An 18,411-nucleotide genomic window follows, 5' to 3' on the forward strand; every position below is an offset into this window, starting at 1 on the left:
GCCTCCTCCTCCTCCCCGCAGGAAAATGAATTTCAGGCTCAGCTCTGAGGGTTCTTCTGCCTCTGCCTTACAGGAGGCAGAAAAGAATATCTCAGAGGCTTGAAATACTTGTGAGGGTTACTGAGAGGGTATGTCCAAGAAGCAAGATTTAGTGCAGAGCCTGCGTGGGGTGTGCAGGGCTGACTCTGTGCCAAGGGGCTCCAACCCCACAGACCAGAGAATCACAGAATCCCAGACTGGTTTGGGCTGGAAAGGACCTTAAAGCTCCTCCAGCTCCAACCCCTGCCCCGGGCAGGGACACCCTCCACTAGCGCCGGTTGCTCCCCCTCCACTAGAGCAGGTTGCTCCAAGCCCCTGTGTCCAACCTGGCCTTGAACACTGCCAGGGATGGGGCAGCCACAGCTCCTCTGGGCACCCTGTGCCAGCGCCTCAGCACCCTCACAGGGAAGAGCTTCTGCCTTATCTCCAACCTGAACTTCCCCTGTTTCAGTTTGAACCCATCACCCCTTGTCCTGTCACTCCAGTCCCTGATGAAGAGTCACCATGGGGAGAAGGTGGCTCCAGTTGTGCTGGCAAACACACCTTGGTGGTAGCAGTGACAACTGGCACATGAATGGGGGACCCAAGGTGGTTTGCAGGGCTGAAGCTGCTGAAGCAACACCACAGCAGTGCAGGGTGAGACTAGGGAAAAAAAAAAAGACCTCATGAGTCTCCTTCAAGCCCTTCACTCCCTTGAGTGAGGGATGCAAAGAGGGACACGGGTGGCTGGTGTGATCGCGCTGAGCAGCAGCTCTCCTCACCTCCACTATGGGACTGTTAAACTCTAATTCACTTTGACAGCTGCCAAATAGCAGCATATTATGCAGCATATTCCCTTAGACAAGCTCCTGAGGGAGCAGGCAGAGGGAGTGGGGCAGCCAGTCACTGCCAGGCCATGACACGGAGCTTCAGGAGGGTAGTTTTAGAAATGGATGTGTGTGACATGCAGGGAGATAAACAGCCCTTTGGTCAGTACTGGAAGCTTTTCCCCATCTGCCTGCAGAACTTGGGTAAAGAAATGAAGATGTGTAACTGCTGGGTTTGCAGTGGTCTCACCAGCAACACAAGCCTCTACCAGTGGTTTCTAGGTTCTAGGGTTTCTAGAGCTGGTAGGCGGAGGCAGGGAGATGAAGCTCAGAGTGCCAAATATAACCATTTTGTACCCATTTGTTTAAAATACAGCTACTAATTTAGGGAGGGGATGCTGGAGAGCCCAAGCCACCATGTACCTTCTGCTGTTGTCTTCTACCAAGCCCACAGCAGGTTGCCCTGGTTGCCTCTGCGCTCTGTGGTTGTCCGTGGAACACCTCAGCTTCCAGTGCTCAGTATGCTCAGCAGATATCCAGGAGGAGCTATTTATGGACCTATTCTACAGCCCCTGGAAGTCTTCACTGTGCGTCAAACTTGTAGCCAGCAAACTTCATATCCTCTCCTTCAGGCACAGGTTTATATGAAAACACCATCCCTTTATGTCTGACAACCCATCATCCCTTCATTCAGCAGCTCTTTGTCCTACAGCATCTGTGTTGTGATTCCTACCACCTTGCTGCTGGCCTGGGGGAGGAATCAGGATGGAAGAGCTGCGCTTGGCTTCCCAAAACACTTTTGCATGGGCAGAGTCTCCTGTGCTTCCTCTCAAAGTCCAGAGATACAGAATTGCTGGATCCTCAGCCAGTTCTTATAGAGACCCCCCTGGGACACAGAAATCAGTGCAATTTCTCTCTGCCTTCATTTACCCATGTGTAACACAGGGCTATGAGACAGCACGTGTGATAAGCACGCACCTACCTCTGGCTGGTAAAGCCATCTGCACTCACAAGGCAGCAACCAGAGTTCCTGATTCCATTGAATGTTGAATGTTTCACTTAAAAAAGGGGAAATTAAACAGCTTGTTACAGTCCCCTCTGTAAAACTCAAGCCTCAGAGCTTTGTTTGACTGTGACTAACTGAAGGTGTTACTCCGCTGTAATCCAAACCCGCTTCCTGCCAAGCAAAACAGAGTTCCCTGGAACAATGTGCCAAATGAAATGTGAATCTTACATACCAGCAATCCAGCAGCACTTCTGCCTCCAGACTCAACCAGATGTTCCATGCTTCAGGGTGCAGTAGACAAAGGGCAGCTCAGCAGAATGCACTTGGTTTGGGGTAAATCCTTGTAAATCAGGCTTGAGCTGTGGTGTGCTGGGGAGTGGGGAGAGAGCGAGTGAGATTGCAGCAGGAAAAGCAGGAAAGAAACGGGATATTTTGCTGAATTGACTTCAAATTCAGCTTCTTCCGTAAAAATTCCCATGTGTCACTTCCACACAAGGTCCTTGTCCCCTGAACGTGCCACGTTTGGAAGTGGTTGAAAGCTCAGGGCCCACGGACTGGTTGCAAAATAGGAGATTCTCTTCAAACATTATTGTCTGATACTAATGCAATACCCTGAGCACAGATGAACAAATGATTTCCTTTTACAACTGGGAAATGAGAGTAACGTACTCCTCCTGTGTGCTCAGCTACATGCAATCAAAATAGAGGTACAATTCCTGCACTGGAGAGCTTAACAGTTAAGACATTCCTGTAAATAGGAGTAGTTTGAAGCTCTGTGCTCCCTCACTTCAGGTATACAAGGCTTTTTTGCAGGATTGCACACTTCAAACAAAGGAAATTCAGCAGAATCCAGGGATAACTTGTCATGTTTTGGTCTGTTTTACTCAGGAGGAACCATTCCAAGAGAAGAGTGGAGAGCTGAGGGTGAATGTGGAAGTGGTCTTGGCTTGGAGAACTGGGCAGGGATGGAAGGAAAAGGGATACTGATGTGACTGAGGTGTCACCCACAACCCACTACCCTGATTTTCCAGACATGCACTTGGGCTACAGAGGCCTGAACATGGGTTTCTGCATTTGTGTCCAGGAGAAAACAGATTTACCTGCACTAACTGCATTACCTTAAGCGAGGAGCTGTGACCACCCCAGCCCTGCTGTGTGTGAACCACAAGGTACCTTGTACATACTCATTAACCACAGAATCATGGAATGGGTTGGGTTGAAGGGACCTTAACGCTCCTCCAGCTCCAACCCCTGCCCCAGGCAGGGACACCTTCCACTAGAGCAGGTTGCTCCAAGCCCCTGTGTCCAACCTGGCCTTGAACACTGCCAGGGATGGAGCATTCACAACTTCCTTGAGCAACCTCGTCCAGAGCATGGCAAAACTATCACCTCTAAACCAGTAAAACCTGATATACTCATCATCACCCATGCCAATCCACTACGCAGCCTGCTGTAACAGCCACACCAGCTTCTGCAAGGGTATTTATAGAGGGAAAGCAGCCATGAGGGGTTTGCTGCAGAAGCTGTGGAGGTTGGGTAGGTATCCAGTGGCAGTTGGGTACCCACCTCACTGAGCTGCCCTGGCAAAACACCCACTGAGGTTGAAACTGCAGCTTTTGAACCCAGGCTATGCAGCAGCCTTGCTTTTTGTTCTGTCAAAATCAATGGTATTAAAAACGTGCCTTGAAGAGCTGTTGCTGTTCAGCTTGAAAGAACTATAGGGAAAGGAAACTACTTAATAAAAAGCAGAGTTGTTTTACAGGCTTTGCTGGCATTTAAGGTCAGGCTATCAAAGTCTATCCATTACTTACCATGAGCTGTGTTGCTTCGTTCAGTTCATCCTATTTAATCAACAAACCCCCTTGGCCATATTGTGAACATGCAGGGTGAGGTAAACCAGAGCTCTTCCATGGACTCACTCCACACTGCGGCAACAAGTCATGTCTTCTGTGCGTGCAAAGATCCATGCTGTAATAGGAATAGCAAATGCCCCCTCCTCAGGGGAAGCTGCTTGGGCAAAGGGGCTTCACTATCTGCTCTGTAAGTAGATGGTAATGAAAATTAATCAGGACAAACATTAATTCAAGAGGTTTATTTACTTGTCAGAGCTCCTACTCCACATACAGGAAAACAAATGTGCACACACTACTCACAGCTTCAGCTAGCTCTCAGCGATTATACTGAGCTTTCCTGATGACTCCTCACTGGGTTGTTTAAATACACTTGCAAATCCAAGAATTGGGACTCATCCCTTCAAAAACCCCACATTTTATTAAATAACAAATAGTCTTGGAACTAGTTTTCACTCTCTGAACACTTCACAAAGTCCCTCTTCAAAGTAATTCACCACTTTTACAATATAGACAATATTATCAGAGACCCTGGTGCTCCCGCACCTCAATTAGATCTGTAATATAGGAGGGGGAGAAAAGAGAGAAGTTAATGGAAGATGTGGTCATGTGGCTGTTTGTTAGGAATAAAATCTACACCATTTCCCAGCTGAGAGTGCCTGGGGAAATAATTTCTAGCGTTGGGAGATACAGAAATTACTTTTTAATCAAGTTATAAATAAATAACTTTTTTTGGGGAGAGTTAATTAGAAATGGATTTAGAAATAATATTTGATAGACTTTGCTTTGTGGAAAGGAAACAGATATATAAAAATCACTGTTCCTGTTAGGCAGAAAGATTAGGTGTAATCATGACAAAGGCTTGGCTGGTAGTGGCCATCAAGGGTTGGTCTTCTTCCGCCCTGATGGGATTGGAGGCAGGACAGGTTTGGAGTGGGAGCCGGGCCAGCTGCTGAGCTGAGGCACATGAGAACCTGTCTTGGACTTGCTGTGTTTTCTCTGAAGATCGTCACCAGGATGTTCAGTCTCTGCAGAAATAAGTGAAAAAGCACTAAGAGGGTGTTGTAGAATCATAGAATCCCAGCCTGGTTTGGGTTGGAAAGGACCTTAAGATCATCCAGCTCCAACCCCTGCCCCGGGCAGGGACACCTTCCACTAGAGCAGGTTGCTCCAAGCCCCTGTGTCCAACCTGGCCTTGAACACTGCCAGGGATGGGGCAGCCACAGCTTCCACCAATCTTGTCTCCAGCCGAAAAGCCAGTATTTTGGGGGGCTCTACTTCTACATACGGAAGAGTAACTTTACACCTAAGCAGTCACTACCTTTAATTTCTCCAGAAGTTCATTGAGAGAAAGCTGCTGTATTGAGTGTGCTGCATTCACACTCTGATGAGTCTGCCACATCATATCCTTGCTTCTTAAGTGTGTTATTACCAGAAGCATGAAGAAGCTCCTCTATGACCCAAATAAAGCTACTCTCATTATAGTAAGATACATGTTTCCACCACTGCCATGGGAAGCCAGTTCAAAATATGTTCCAATATGTTCAAACCTTTCAATCTGTCCTCTCCATCTTCAGCTCCTCTTAGATCTTGGTGCTCAGCTTTGGCTTCTTCAGGGAGGTGAGCATGGGGAATAGGGCTCCGAACCAGCAGACCTTCAGCAGCAGATGCACCAGATAAGATCAGAAATTGTCCACTGGCAGGACCAGATTCTCTGCAGCTGAGAGGAGGAAATGATTCATGCTTTAAAATAGCAATAAAATAGCATATACTCCAAGCCTGACAATATCACTGATGCCGCAGTCACACCACTCAGTCAAGAGCCAGAAATAAATCCCAATACTTTCTGGTTACACAAAGCTTTACACATTACAAAACTAGTGCTAGCAAATGCAACTACTACCTCTGTCAATCTGAATTTACTGATTTAATCAATCACACAACAGTGCAGAAGAGGTTCATGCCACACAGTGCATCCGCTCCAGATCTGAGGTCAGAACTCAGAGCTCCTTGTTTCCAAATCCATCTTCAATGTTCTCTCTTGGTGAGAGAAAGGAAATAGGAATTGCCTTGAAGTGTTTCTGTAGTACCCCAGTGACAACACAAACCATGAGTAGCCATTTACCAGTGAGTAGTACCCGTGCCTTGGGTACTCTGACCTGTTACGTCTCTTGCAGAAAAGCCAAAACCTGAGTGGTCTGGCACCCTGACAATGACAATGACCATGTAGCTTGTTCTGGTAAAGACTTCCCATCTCCATCTATGTATACTATGAATTTACTTCAAGAAAAGCAAGGAAAAGGCCTTGATTGATACAGAAGGATCAATGACTATATATTTAATGCAAAACCATTATGTATTTCTGGAGCAGTGCTTAAAAGTGATTCATAACATCTCTCTCCATACATAAGGACTGTTCTGGTCTAGGTGAGAGAAACTAATCCATAGATTTATGAATCTAGGAGGAAGATTATTCACCCTGATCTTACCCATGGGACAGGCCGAAGTAATTTCACCCTCTAATTCTTGCAAGGAGCATTTAAGCTTGTGAGAATAACTGTGATTACAGTGTTGTGGGGAAAGGAAAGTATTTCAGTGGTATTTGAATAAATCCATACAATAAGAAGAAAGGATCATGAATAATGAGATAAAACAGTGAGGTGCTCCCACAAGAAACAGGTAATTATCTTGTCACTAGATAGATGTACTACGGAAGTCTATAGGAATTTTTCTGTTGCCTTCAAGGTAAAGGAGTATTTTATCCTGTAAATACTGAGTGCTTATGTCTTTTCTGAAGTCCACTGCATCCAAGGATGGTCCTCAAACACTCAGTGCTCCAGCCAAGTGCTTAACCCTAGTTGTAATCTCATTTTAGCTGCCTGTAATACTTATCAGACATAACTGCAGTAGGGTTAAGAAATTACTAGAAGTAGTAAATCCAGGCTTAGTATAAACAGTAGCTTGGACTCTTCAACAGCATCGATTCCAGTTTCTAAAAGGCTGACTACTGCTTTTTGCTTCAGAGAACGTGATCACGCGTCCGCCTACAACTAAAGGCTAAAAATAGATATTATATACATAGGATTAACCCCTGTGGATCTCTGTCTGCAAGTACTTGAATGCACTATGCTAAAACCCAGCATCTGAAGATGCTGAACAACAATCTTCATTGCCTTTCTCCTCAGCTGTCCCTTTCTTAAAGGGCAGAAGACAAGGTAGACTATGGAAATAGTTCACGTACCACTTGGCAGGGTGTAAAGGGAATGTAGGAACTCAGGCTTTTCTAGTACAAGTGTTATAGGAAGCATTTAATTTAATTAAGGATTCTTGTAAAGCTGCTTAATGAGAATGACATCAAAGGTAAGTGGGAAACTAGAGCTTATGAGGTCTCTGTCATGTAGATGTCCAAGGTTTTTGAGAGTGGTGGAGCAGAGGAGCTGAGAACTTGCCTCTCCTTTATGCTTTTGCCAGGTGACCTGTAAATGAGTATCTTTAGTCCTACCCTGACAGCCTCAGCACAGGAAAGACACCTATTATAGGGGAAGCAGGCATGTTGGGGGGGTTGGAACTAGATGTTCCTAAGGTCCTTTCCAACCCAAACCGTTCTACATGTCCTGACATTAAAGTTTTCCCTTAGTAATGAGCTGAGGAGTAAAGCACTGGCCTGCTACAGATACTGTTTAGATTCTGGTTGCACTGGACTGCCAAACCCTAACATACATCGTTGCACATGATGTTGTAATATTTCAGTTGATGGACACTTTTCATTTGATTGTGTTTGTCAGGAATAGAGATGTGTAACTCATTATTTGAGTCAGTTCCTTATTAAATGGTAGGTGAGGTTCTTACTCAACCCTCAAACTTGCAAACAGGTTTAGTACAGAAGAAGTTAATGGGAGTCCTGACATGGAGAATGTCGTCTCCTTTTCTTCTGTTTGAAAAGATGCTTATACAGGAATAAAAATTGTGGCACTTGCTCTAATTTTGTCTACTTTCTATTTCTGTCACCAGTAGAAATGAATGGAATAGGACAGTGGAGTGAGGTTTGAAGAGCCCAGTACCGAGGCAGAGTCCACAGACTGTATGTACAAGAAGTTAGGGAGAAGAAACTAGGAGAAGAAATGGAAAGGGACTCTTTAGAAGGGCATGTAGTGATAGGACAGGGGGGAATGGCTTTTTAAACTACAAGAAGGGAGATTTAGATTAGATATAAGGCAGAAGCTCTTCCCTGTGAGGGGGGTGAGGTGCTGGCACAGGGTGCCCAGAGAAGCTGAGGCTGCCCCATCCCTGGCAGTGTTCTATGGTTAAGAAGTTAAGTTTCTGCTCTCCAGCTCACTACATTTTGCCCCTCTTCTCTTCATTATGCTGTAACCAGATCGTTTCAATAACCTTACAAATACTTCTGCTTGGTAAAAGTGAGTGATGAAATACAGCAGAGAGGGACCCAAAGAATTTATCATTGCCTGTGGCGAGTAGCAGTGCTTTAAAGTACAGTCGTAAGATCTATTGCCCTAAAGGACTGCTACTCACCAAAGGCAATGATAAATTGCTGAAGCCTATGAGTGAAAACAAATGGCACCTCAGGCAAACACAATCCACACTTCCATGTGTGGGAGAGGTCAGCCTCCAGCAGAGGACTTCAGAAATCCCTGGAAACTGTCACAGTGCTTTCATTAGTGAGATCAGGAAAGACCAGGTCATCGTAAGTGACTTCCCAGGAGAAGATCATAGCTATGGTCTTAGCAATGCAAAGAAGCCATGGATGTAATTAGAATCTCTCCTGCTGAGACCTGCAGGTCAGTGGGCAGATGTCTAAACAAAACCTTCAATTTTCACTCTGGAGTAAATACAATCATTTCGCTTGTAAAGCAGAAGTAACAGACAACTGCAGGACTTGGATCCAACAAGTGGTAGTGACCTGAAGAATAATGCTGCTGTTTCCACACCACAGCTCAAGCTTAAATGAAAACTGCCAGATTTGAGAAATAATGCAAAATATCTGGGACCTGGACACAGCGTTGCCCAGTGAGATATGAGACTAATCTGCAGTCGCTGCTCTTGGAAAGCAGTACTTCATTCACTGGCTGTGCCTGGAGGTCAACACATTCATGCTCTTACCCCTTGATGGCTTTCTTTAGTTTACTCTTTCTTCCATTCCGAATGCTGACAGCATAAAATTGGAGAGAAAGAAGAAGAACACATTAAAGCACCTCAATATTCAAACGAGATCACTGCAGGCTGTACCACAATGCTTCGGACATGCGGGGGTTTCAAATGCATCTACACAACAGTGTTTCCATCCATCACCCCTATAAGCAAATTCCTTCCCATCTTCCATATTTCCCTTGCAAAAGGAGTTGACAACGTGACTCTCTACTGTTTTGCTGTAGGCCATGCTGCACGCATGGGAAATGAATCAGATTAGCAGTTTGCTTTTCCTCTCCTCACAGTTGTTTTCCCACTGCGTTATTAACAGCGCTAAACGAAAACACTGCTAAAGTCAAAACACCACAATGTGGCGGAGTGGAAAGACATATTTATTCCCATATGTGAAGGGTAAGACCTTTACAACTCACCAGAGCTTCACACTCATTTGAGTTATAGGTCTTGCTTCTTCCTGCTAAGGACAGATGATGCATAATCCCTCAGCGACTTATTCTCTCACACACTCACTCTGTTCCCCTTCAGCAAACTCCACTGTGGCACAAATACTCAGGACAAATGAGTCTGCAGAGGCCTGTGCTTTTGCCCTTTTTACAGCATGCTAATTAACTACTTGTAATTACAGTGGCAGGTAGTACATCACAGCGAGGGCACAGTCTCTCCAGGATAGAAAAGGAACACAGGGTTTTTTGCAACAGCAAGTTTAGCTCAAAGTTCTGATTAACAGATGAGGGATAAGGTGAATGGGCTGAAATCTTATAAAGATGCTCAGCATTTCTCAATGGTCTGACTTCAGGTGAAAAGCTGCTTCCTGGGTGTTTAGAAAGTTATTTAACAGTGATTTTTACAAGGTGTGGAAAGACCACAGTCTGGTGTGTTCAAATAGAGCAGGGAAGGTATCTCGGTTTGTATGGGATGAGAATAGGATACCAGACATGGCATTGAACCCATGATCCACTTCAAGTAACCAATGGCTGGCTCGCTCTAAGCCGTTCAACGTAGCTCATTCCAGTTGAAGCTTTCAGATGAGCCTTGTGGTAGGTTCTTCAGAGCGAGCAGAGCACGGCTACAAGCACACACCTATTTCCTAGTGTGGATGGGGGATCTGGCGTCTTACACTTCTCTAGGTCATGCTGTGTGGCATCCGGCTGCTTCTGTGTATCCCATCTGGGCATGGGAGTACAGCAGATGGCCAGGAGAGGGGAGAAAACAAAGCTTATCCAGGGTACAGCATACCCTGCACATACAATGTCACTTGCCACAGCAGCAGACAGGCTTGTTGGCAGCCAGAGCTCTGGGGTACTTATGGAACAGGACCATTAGAGTAAGTCACAGCCATCCTGTGAGAGGCAATGTGTATCTGCAGAGCCAGTCAGGAAAATAGAGCTGAAGGCCTAAAAGGCACTGAAGATGTAGCCTCTTCAAATCTTCTTCTACCTTCATGTCTCTACAAGCTTTAAATGAGATAGTTGTTTCCCTCCCATGCTTCAGAGCCTGCTTAGCTGTGGTACAAGTAAATGAGGATGTTCATCACTCATGAGCAGAGATGCTGGACAAGATATGAAGCATAGTAGCAGTAGCTGAGATAGTAAGAGAAGGTAAAGGTATTGCAGAGCTCAGTATCCTGATGAAGCCTGATGTTATCATGGGTAAGGTATGAATGTGAAGATCATGATATCACCCAGGGCCTCCTAAATGGCAACTATGGTATTCCTCTAAAGAGAGAATGAGAAATAATCCTGATAGCAGTATCTGGTAAATTTGTCTTAAAAACATATTTATCACTCACGTTCTGTTTTTATATACCTGGAACAAGTTTCTTTCGACATCTTTTTCCCTTCAAACCTCCTTTTGGTAGAAAGCTCTCGAAATTCCTTTTCTGTGTATGTGAGTTATGGTGTCTAAATGAAACCATTCCCATGAATGACAAGACTTTGGTTTATGCTGCAGTGACACTTGCTTAGTAAGGCTGTTGATATAACAGATGAGACAACTGCCTTAGGTTGGGAAATGGTTTTAGTTCTTTCACACTGCAGCATTAACCTTCATTCCACCCAGTGATGATCTGCTGTCTCAGAAGCTGAACTCACCGGCTCTCTGGATTTCTCAGGGGGAAGCTCTGGTCTTGGGTCATATTCCTTCCATCTGAGAGCAGAGAAGCATATATTGTTGGTTCCAGGAGTTGCTGATGGGAGCTGCCTGGTGCAGGAGTGACTACCAGGTCCCTGAAATGATACAGAAAGAAACCGAAATGCTTGTTACATGCACTTATATACTGTGATAGCTTCATTAGAGCTTAGTGAGTTCACAGGACCTGTTCAGCTGGAGGTGAGTGTTACTTCCTGTGGGAGAGAACAGCAACAGCTTATAGCAGTTGGGAGTAGTAATCCAGGCTCTGTTTATAGCAAATAGAGAGGAACAGTCACAGCTACAGTAGGAATAAACTCAAGCTTAAGTAGGGATCCAAAGTAGATTGGGTGAATCACTCTTCACTGAGACAGCAGTGTAGGGCAACTAGTTCAGATAGAGACATTTTTATTAGACACCCAAAATGGGGTGAGATTAATCCCACTCCTTGTGACTAACTCACAAGGTGAGAAGTTTCATCATCATTGCCATGTATAACACCTAAACCAAACCAGAGTTGACACCACTTTATTATTGCAGTAATTGACAGCAATATTTATTATTACAGAGTTAAACCAGAAAGCTAAAACCAAAGAGAATCATAGAATGGTTTGTGTTGGAAGGGTCCTTAAAGCTCATCTAGTTCCAACCCCCTGCCACGGGCAGGGACACCTTCCACTAGAGCAGGCTGCTCCAAACCCCATCCATAGGCCATTAAGGAACAAGTACACCACTGCCAGTTTCCCACAGGAAACAGAGAGGCTGGGATCTCACGTTGCCTTTTCACACCTCCTCATCTTGCCAAAGCAGGACTGTTCCCCTCTATGGGTCTTCTGGTGCTTCGGTGATGAAGCTTTCCCCACTCCTCCTCTGCAGTCAGTCCCTAGCCCAGTGCACTGCATTGCAAGACAGGTTTTTCTACTCTTTGCCTTTAAATTTCCCTTTCTTTGGTTTTTTTTCTTCTTATTAATACCTATAAATAAAGCTTCCCCAGTGTAAGGCCTCAAGCTGTAATTGTTTCACTGTCAAGCAACCGCCAGCTGGTAATGGTCTTTGTTTGTTATCAGCTCAGATCAGAATCTGAACCAATTACACAGGAGAAAGGGCCTGATTCCTTTAATGGCCCCCAGAGCCGAGTGCTCTCAGAAATCAGTTCTTGTAAATCCACAAGATGGAAATGAAAATAATAAGAAACAAAGAAAAGCTCAGCAAAGAACTTTGATGTACAGCACAGAAATACACCGTCTGACAGGGGAGGTTAAAGCAGGAGTCTAAAGGCTGGATTGAAGGACAACCATGGGAAAAGGGACTCTACTTCCTGGAGCAAAGGTTTGGATTCAGAACCTGTGACCCACTCTCAGAAGCTACATCTCTGTTGATAAATAGACATAGACAAACATGCCTGACAGCTATAAAAAGATGCATTTTTAGAGGTGTGACAGGGATGATTTTTCACCTTCTGTCTCTGCACTTCTGTCTTCTTTGTATCGTCTCTCATGTTTTGTACTATCATTATAGGTATTAAGGCTCAGAGTAGAATTCAAATTGCACCAGGATGCCTCAGCTCAGAAAAACAGGGAAAACAGACTGGAAAAGTTAAATAGCACCCTGTGAAATTTCCATACGTTCAGAACAATGTCCTGGTTTCGTCATTAAGAGGGGCATAGACATAGCACTGAAAGAGACAGAAGCTCTTCCCTGTGAGGGTGCTGAGGTGCTGGCACAGGGTGCCCAGAGAAGCTGTGGCTGCCCCATCCCTGGCAGTGTTCAAGGCCACGTTGGACACAGGGGCTTGGAGCAACCTGCTCTAGTGGAAGGTGTCCCGGCCCGGGGCAGGGGTTGGAGCTGGAGGAGCTTTAAGGTCCCTTCCAACACAAAGATTTCTATAGTTTTCTGGAACAATGTGCACATAAATCTTATGCTCACAGCAACCAAATCCAACCTGAAGAGTGTCTCAACCACAGGCAGACCATAGAATCATAGAATAGAATCATAGAGGTATGGTTTGGGTTGGAAGGGTCCTTAAGATCATCCAGGTCCAACCCCTGCCCCGGGCAGGGACACCTTCCACTAGAACAGGTTGCTCCAAGCCCCTGTGTCCAACGTGGCCTTGAACACTGCCAGGGATGGGGCAGCCACAGCTTCTCTGGGCACCCTGTGCCAGCGCCTCAGCACCCTCACAGGGAAGAGCTTCTGCCTTATCTCCAACCTGAACTTCCCCTGTTTCAGTTTGAACCCATCACCCCTTGACCCATCACCACTACAGTCCCTGATGAAGATTCTCCCTCCAGCATCCTTAAAGCCCCCTTCAGATCCTGGAAGGCTTCTATAGACCTTCTTTCTTCCCAGTTCTGGCAGTGAAACTGTAAAGTGTATGAATTTCTTCCAACTCGGAGAAGCAAGACTGCATGTTATAAATCCTCCTCTCAGCGCTGCCAGCTCTTGCTTCCTCCAGTTCTTTCAGCAACGTTTAGATGGAATAAAGAAGTTAATCATTAGCTAAAGGCCTGATTTGAAGGAGACTTCAACCCAACCTCTTATTTATTACCCTCAAATACACAGACAACTAGTGAAATTACTCAGAGCAAACCACTGAGTGTTGCCTGTACATTATGTTAGGCAATGAGACATCAAAATGACTTCAATTACACCTGCACACAGCCCCAGGCAAAAAATAGAGGCCAGGTTTTCAGTAATTTGGGTTTGAGAATCTACATTTATGTAGATAAGCCCAAGGGGCAGCAATAAATAAAATAGGTTAGATTCTTGTGTGACACCGCTTCTAACATTCTCACACTCAAGAAAACCGAGCAATATATTTCAGTTTGGATAAAAATGTGCAATGATGAGATTAAACATTCAAGAATCTTTTTAATATTTACAGATACACAAGAATTCAAAACACACCTTAGGAACTTTTTTGGAATGTATCATTTTTGACATCAGTTTCATGTATTTCATAGAATTTGGATTCATTCCTGACTGAAGCAGGGTTCTCATTCTCTGCTGCTAAAAACAAGCTGAGCTGCTTCTGCCCTCTACCATTTCTGGTCCCCAGCCACCCATTTACATTCCCAGTCCTGTCTCAGCATGATGCCAGCACAAAGTGGTTCTTCCTAATATGCAGATTGGATATTAGGAACCATTCCTTCACCGAGAGGGTGGGCAGGCATTGGAACAGGTCATGCTTTGCCTAGAAAGGTTGGACCAGATGAACCTTGGGGTTGCTTCCAAGCTGGTGTTCTATGATTCTATGAACTTCCCTTCTGTGAAGATCCATGAAACCCTAGGTGAGCTTTTCCAGGGTGAAAACAAAACCCCTCTCTGATGGGTATTTAAAACTTGATTCAATTCTGTGTAAATAAACCTGCTCAATAGAACAACTATGCACTAGCACTGGAGTGGACCTCTTGACCTACCAGGTTCTCCACTATTTAATTGCTACATTCCAGGATTCAGCTTTTCTCTCAGCATTTCAACCATTTTATAACATTCATATTTATGGCCCCTCTTGACATAATCTCTTGCACGGAATGGGATGTTGTCTACTCTTGCCTCCAATTCCGCTGAGTGCATCTATCCCTTGAGGCCTGGTAATTGCAAGTACTGATTGGGGGTGACAGGATTTGCTTTCACCTGCCTGACAGCTCTGCCAAAGCAGCCTGATACTTAACTCCAAAATCAGCTTCCAAAACATGTGTGTTGTGGAATAAAGGAGCAAAGGGCAACAAGCAGGAGGACTAGGATGAACAGTTTGTATCGCAACGCTAAATCAAGCCCAAGATGTCCAGCAAAAGAAAACATTGATTGCTATTCTTCTCCTCATTTCAACATAGTTTAAGATGAATGAATCAGCTACTTAAAAACCCTTTTCTACAAGTAAAGATCTGGAAAATGCATCATAATTAGATTAGATGTTATTTTATTACTTTATTATTGTTATAATTACTATTATGATTATAATTAGATTAGATATTAAGAAGTTCTTCCCTGTGAGGGTGCTGAGGCGCTGGCACAGGGTGCCCAGAGAAGCTGTGGCTGCCCCATCCCTGGCAGTGTTCAAGGCCAGGTTGGACACAGGGGCTTGGAGCAACCTGCTCTAGTGGAAGGTGTCCCTGCTCGGGGCAGGGGTTGGAGCTGGAGGAGCTTTAAGCTCCCTCCCAACCCAAAATAGCCTGGGATTCTGTGATAATTCTGCATCTGCGCAGAATTTGGCCACTGGGTTTCTACAGCCAGTTTAATTCAGTAGGGTTGTTTCAGTTGTTTAAGAGTCAATCTCCAGACTTTGTCATTGGAATGATTTTCACAAAACACATCTGGCATCTACAACTGGTGACTGCATTTGTACTGGTCTGATGTGGGCTGAAAGGAATGAACTTTTCTATCCTTTCTGCTGATTGCTGCTTTAGAGGCCTATGTGATACTTTAAATGTCAACACTGTGAGCCTTTTCATGGCAGGGAGGGAAAGCAAGCAAAGAAGAATTCAGATTAGGAAGATTTACAAGCAGGGGAAGGCAGAAGTGCCACAAAAGGTCAATCAAAGAAGTTACATTGAGATTCATAGACTTGTAACACCATTTTTGCAGGGCTGTGACTATAAGGAAGAAGAAGGGAGTCAAGGTAGGATCCAATTTCCAAAATAAAAAAATAAAACAAGTAAAAAATAAAATTGGGACGTGGAATCAGCTTTCAGAAGTTGTATTTTAAACAGAGATACTCATGGATTCTATTTTAAACAGAGATACACTGCAGCAAACAACCTTGTGCTGAGCGTGGCTGTGACTTTCCAACACTAATTACTAGTAGTGCTAAAATCCATGTGGGAGACTGAGCTGCCAGAAAAATGATCCCTTTCTGCTCTCTCAGAGAAGACACATGTGACAATTTCATAGTTTTAGACAAGTTCCTTGTGGATGGCTCTGCCTCAGACATTTTTGGTGTATATTTTGGGACTGCTACACTCCCAAGCCAACAGACAGGCGGTGTGTGATTTATTTGTAGGGCTAGACTTAAAAGTGATAGAAGGGAGAGTTGTCTCTGAGATTTGCAATCCCTGACAGCTTCTAATCATTCATCCTTATGAGCAGTGGAGAAGAAACCTTAAACAAGGCATTTTCCACTTTATTGCAAAGAGCTTGGCTGAAAGCACTCTACCTTTGAAAGAGCTGGACATATGCATTAGGTGCCTTCCCTGACAGAGCCTGACGTGCTGCACAGAAACGTCTTTGGAAGGAAGCTTCTTCCTGGTAAAGAAATATGAGCAACTTTAGACAGCAGCTTAAAAGTATATATGGTAACTTGATTGGTTGTGATACTCCTCTCTTTTGCTAAGACTCCAGAGTGTGTGAATTGATAGATTCTGGGAAAATAGCAGAGCTATATTATAACTAACAAGGTGCTAAATGTGATTCACCATCTACACAGACCCAAATTTGGGCTGAAACCTTGCTGGCTTTGAAAAATGAAGATCTTTACCTCCATTGAAGCTCCATTTCTTCATAGTAGTCAAAATGTGCAAGGAGGTAATAGGAAGAAATATCTTCAGAGAACTACTTTTAATGCTTCCCAACCTCCCTGTATGTTAGAATAGGGATAATTCTAGCTATGCTGTTGTCTTAAGCTTCTTTTCACCAGCAAGGGACTGAATACAGTAGAATTTGCCTCTGCCTCATCTTAAATACACTGTCTCCTTGCTCTGGCAATGCAGAAAACCTGCTTTACCAACTCTGTCAAGCAATATCCCCCTCCTCAATGAAGGCATTACCTTTTGCAAGGGTTAGTTAGTTAAAATGACTTTGTACAATGAACACATGATCTCAACTGAGTTTTAAGGGTGTGTTAACATGTGCTGTGGGACAATGTAATTTCTGAGGTCAGACAAATGCAGCGCTACCATGTGCTTAAAAACACTAACATGTAAATCACAAAGATATTAAATCCTGCTTTGTTATCAACTGATAGCCATTGACAGTTATCAATTTAATAGCTAAATCACGTGTCTGTAACAGAGGTGTTTTGTCATGTGTGAGTAATGAAAGAGAATATAGTTAATCTGCTGAATGCTCACATGATGCCTATTGTGGATTCCTTCACTTTCCTTCATTACTTGTGCTAAGTAAGGCTCTGCTTAGGTGCTCACCAAGCTTGTGTTTTGTTGTGTTTTCTCTTGGTAAAGATCTAGTTCTGACCTTTATTTCTGTGTGGATTACAGTTATAGACACCTTTCTGTTCATACCTTGTACAGGTAATTACAACCATGCAATACTGGCATGCTCACAAGGGATAAGGCTGCAAGGAATCACATCTACTGTCTATCCCTGAGCTGCAGATCCTGCTTCTTATGTTGCTTGTGGATAATTCACGTTAATTTCTTCCTATTTTTGATTGTCCAGTTCCACATGATGGGAGTGGAATGTGGTTACTGCAGTGTCAGCACATTATTTGGGTGCCAGAAGCACTATAATCATTTGCAGTCCCAAATGTAATGGTTTGGACAAAATTTCATTTGAAGGCCACAGACATATTTATGTTCTTGTCATTAAATATGGCCTAAGAGGAACCTGTGTTTCACCTGGAGTGTTTTACTATGTTGTCACTTCAGCTGATGCTGTAAAGCTTCCTCTGCATGTAAAACTTAGTGCAGTAAATAAGGAAAAGGTATTACCAGCCCTGAACAAGGAGAATAATAAGAGTGAGCTTTGCAGCCACTAAGTAAGTTAAAGCCAAGGTGAATGATGGCCTCCTTCATCATAAACCACTCCTCTCTGACTTGACAAAATGTAAACTTTCAAAATAGGAATAAAAAGAGATTAAATAAAAAGTGAGAAAAATAAATTGCAGGGGCAGGAGTGATGGCAGAGTGCCACCAAAGTGAGGAATATTCTGGCTTCTCTCTCCTATTAAACTGACAAACCTTGGGATGAAAGAACCCTTGGGGGTGCTGGTCAATGAGAAACTGAACATGAGCTGGCAATGTGCACTCACAGCCCAGAAACCAGATGTATCCTGGGCTGCATCAAAAGAAGTGGGACCAACAGTTCAAAGGAGGTGATCCTGCCCCTCTGCTCTCTTCTGTGAAACCCCAGTCACAGCACTGGGTGCAGTTCTGGGGTCCTCAACATAAGAAGGACATGGAGCTGTTGGAGCAAGTCCAGGGGAGGCCACGAGGATGCTCAGGGGCTGGAACAGTTCCTGTATGAAGCGAGGCTGAGAACATTGGGGCTGTTCAGCCTGGAGAAGAGAAGCTGCTGGAGACCTCAGAGCAGCTTCAGTGTCTGAAGGGGGCTACAAGGGTGCTGGAGAGGGACCTTCATCAGGGACTGGAGCGACAGGACAAGGGGTGATGGGTTCAAAGTGAAACAGGGGAAGTTCAGGTTAGATCTAAGGAAGAAGCTCTTCCCTGTGAGGGTGCTGAGGCGC

At 44.4% G+C, this 18,411-nt stretch overlaps 1 protein-coding gene across 1 annotated transcript in view; it reads right to left on the bottom strand.

Annotated features, from left to right (window-relative positions):
• Positions 1-4,580: 4,580 nt before the first annotated feature.
• Positions 4,581-18,411, bottom strand: part of LRGUK (leucine-rich repeats and guanylate kinase domain containing) — a gene marked incomplete at its 5' end in the record, with an annotated part of 33,506 nt that continues 19,675 nt past the window's right edge. The window contains 4 exons of the mRNA XM_010014341.1: positions 4,581-4,729; positions 5,252-5,421; positions 10,955-11,089; positions 16,147-16,235. Of these exons, the coding sequence (XP_010012643.1) occupies positions 4,581-4,729; positions 5,252-5,421; positions 10,955-11,089; positions 16,147-16,235 (543 nt within the window). The remainder of the gene's footprint in view (positions 4,730-5,251; positions 5,422-10,954; positions 11,090-16,146; positions 16,236-18,411) is intronic.

This window comes from Nestor notabilis, unplaced genomic scaffold, assembly GCF_000696875.1.
Source record: "Nestor notabilis isolate BGI_N333 unplaced genomic scaffold, ASM69687v1 scaffold11225, whole genome shotgun sequence".
In the NCBI taxonomy this organism is placed as follows: Eukaryota; Metazoa; Chordata; class Aves; order Psittaciformes; family Psittacidae; genus Nestor; species Nestor notabilis.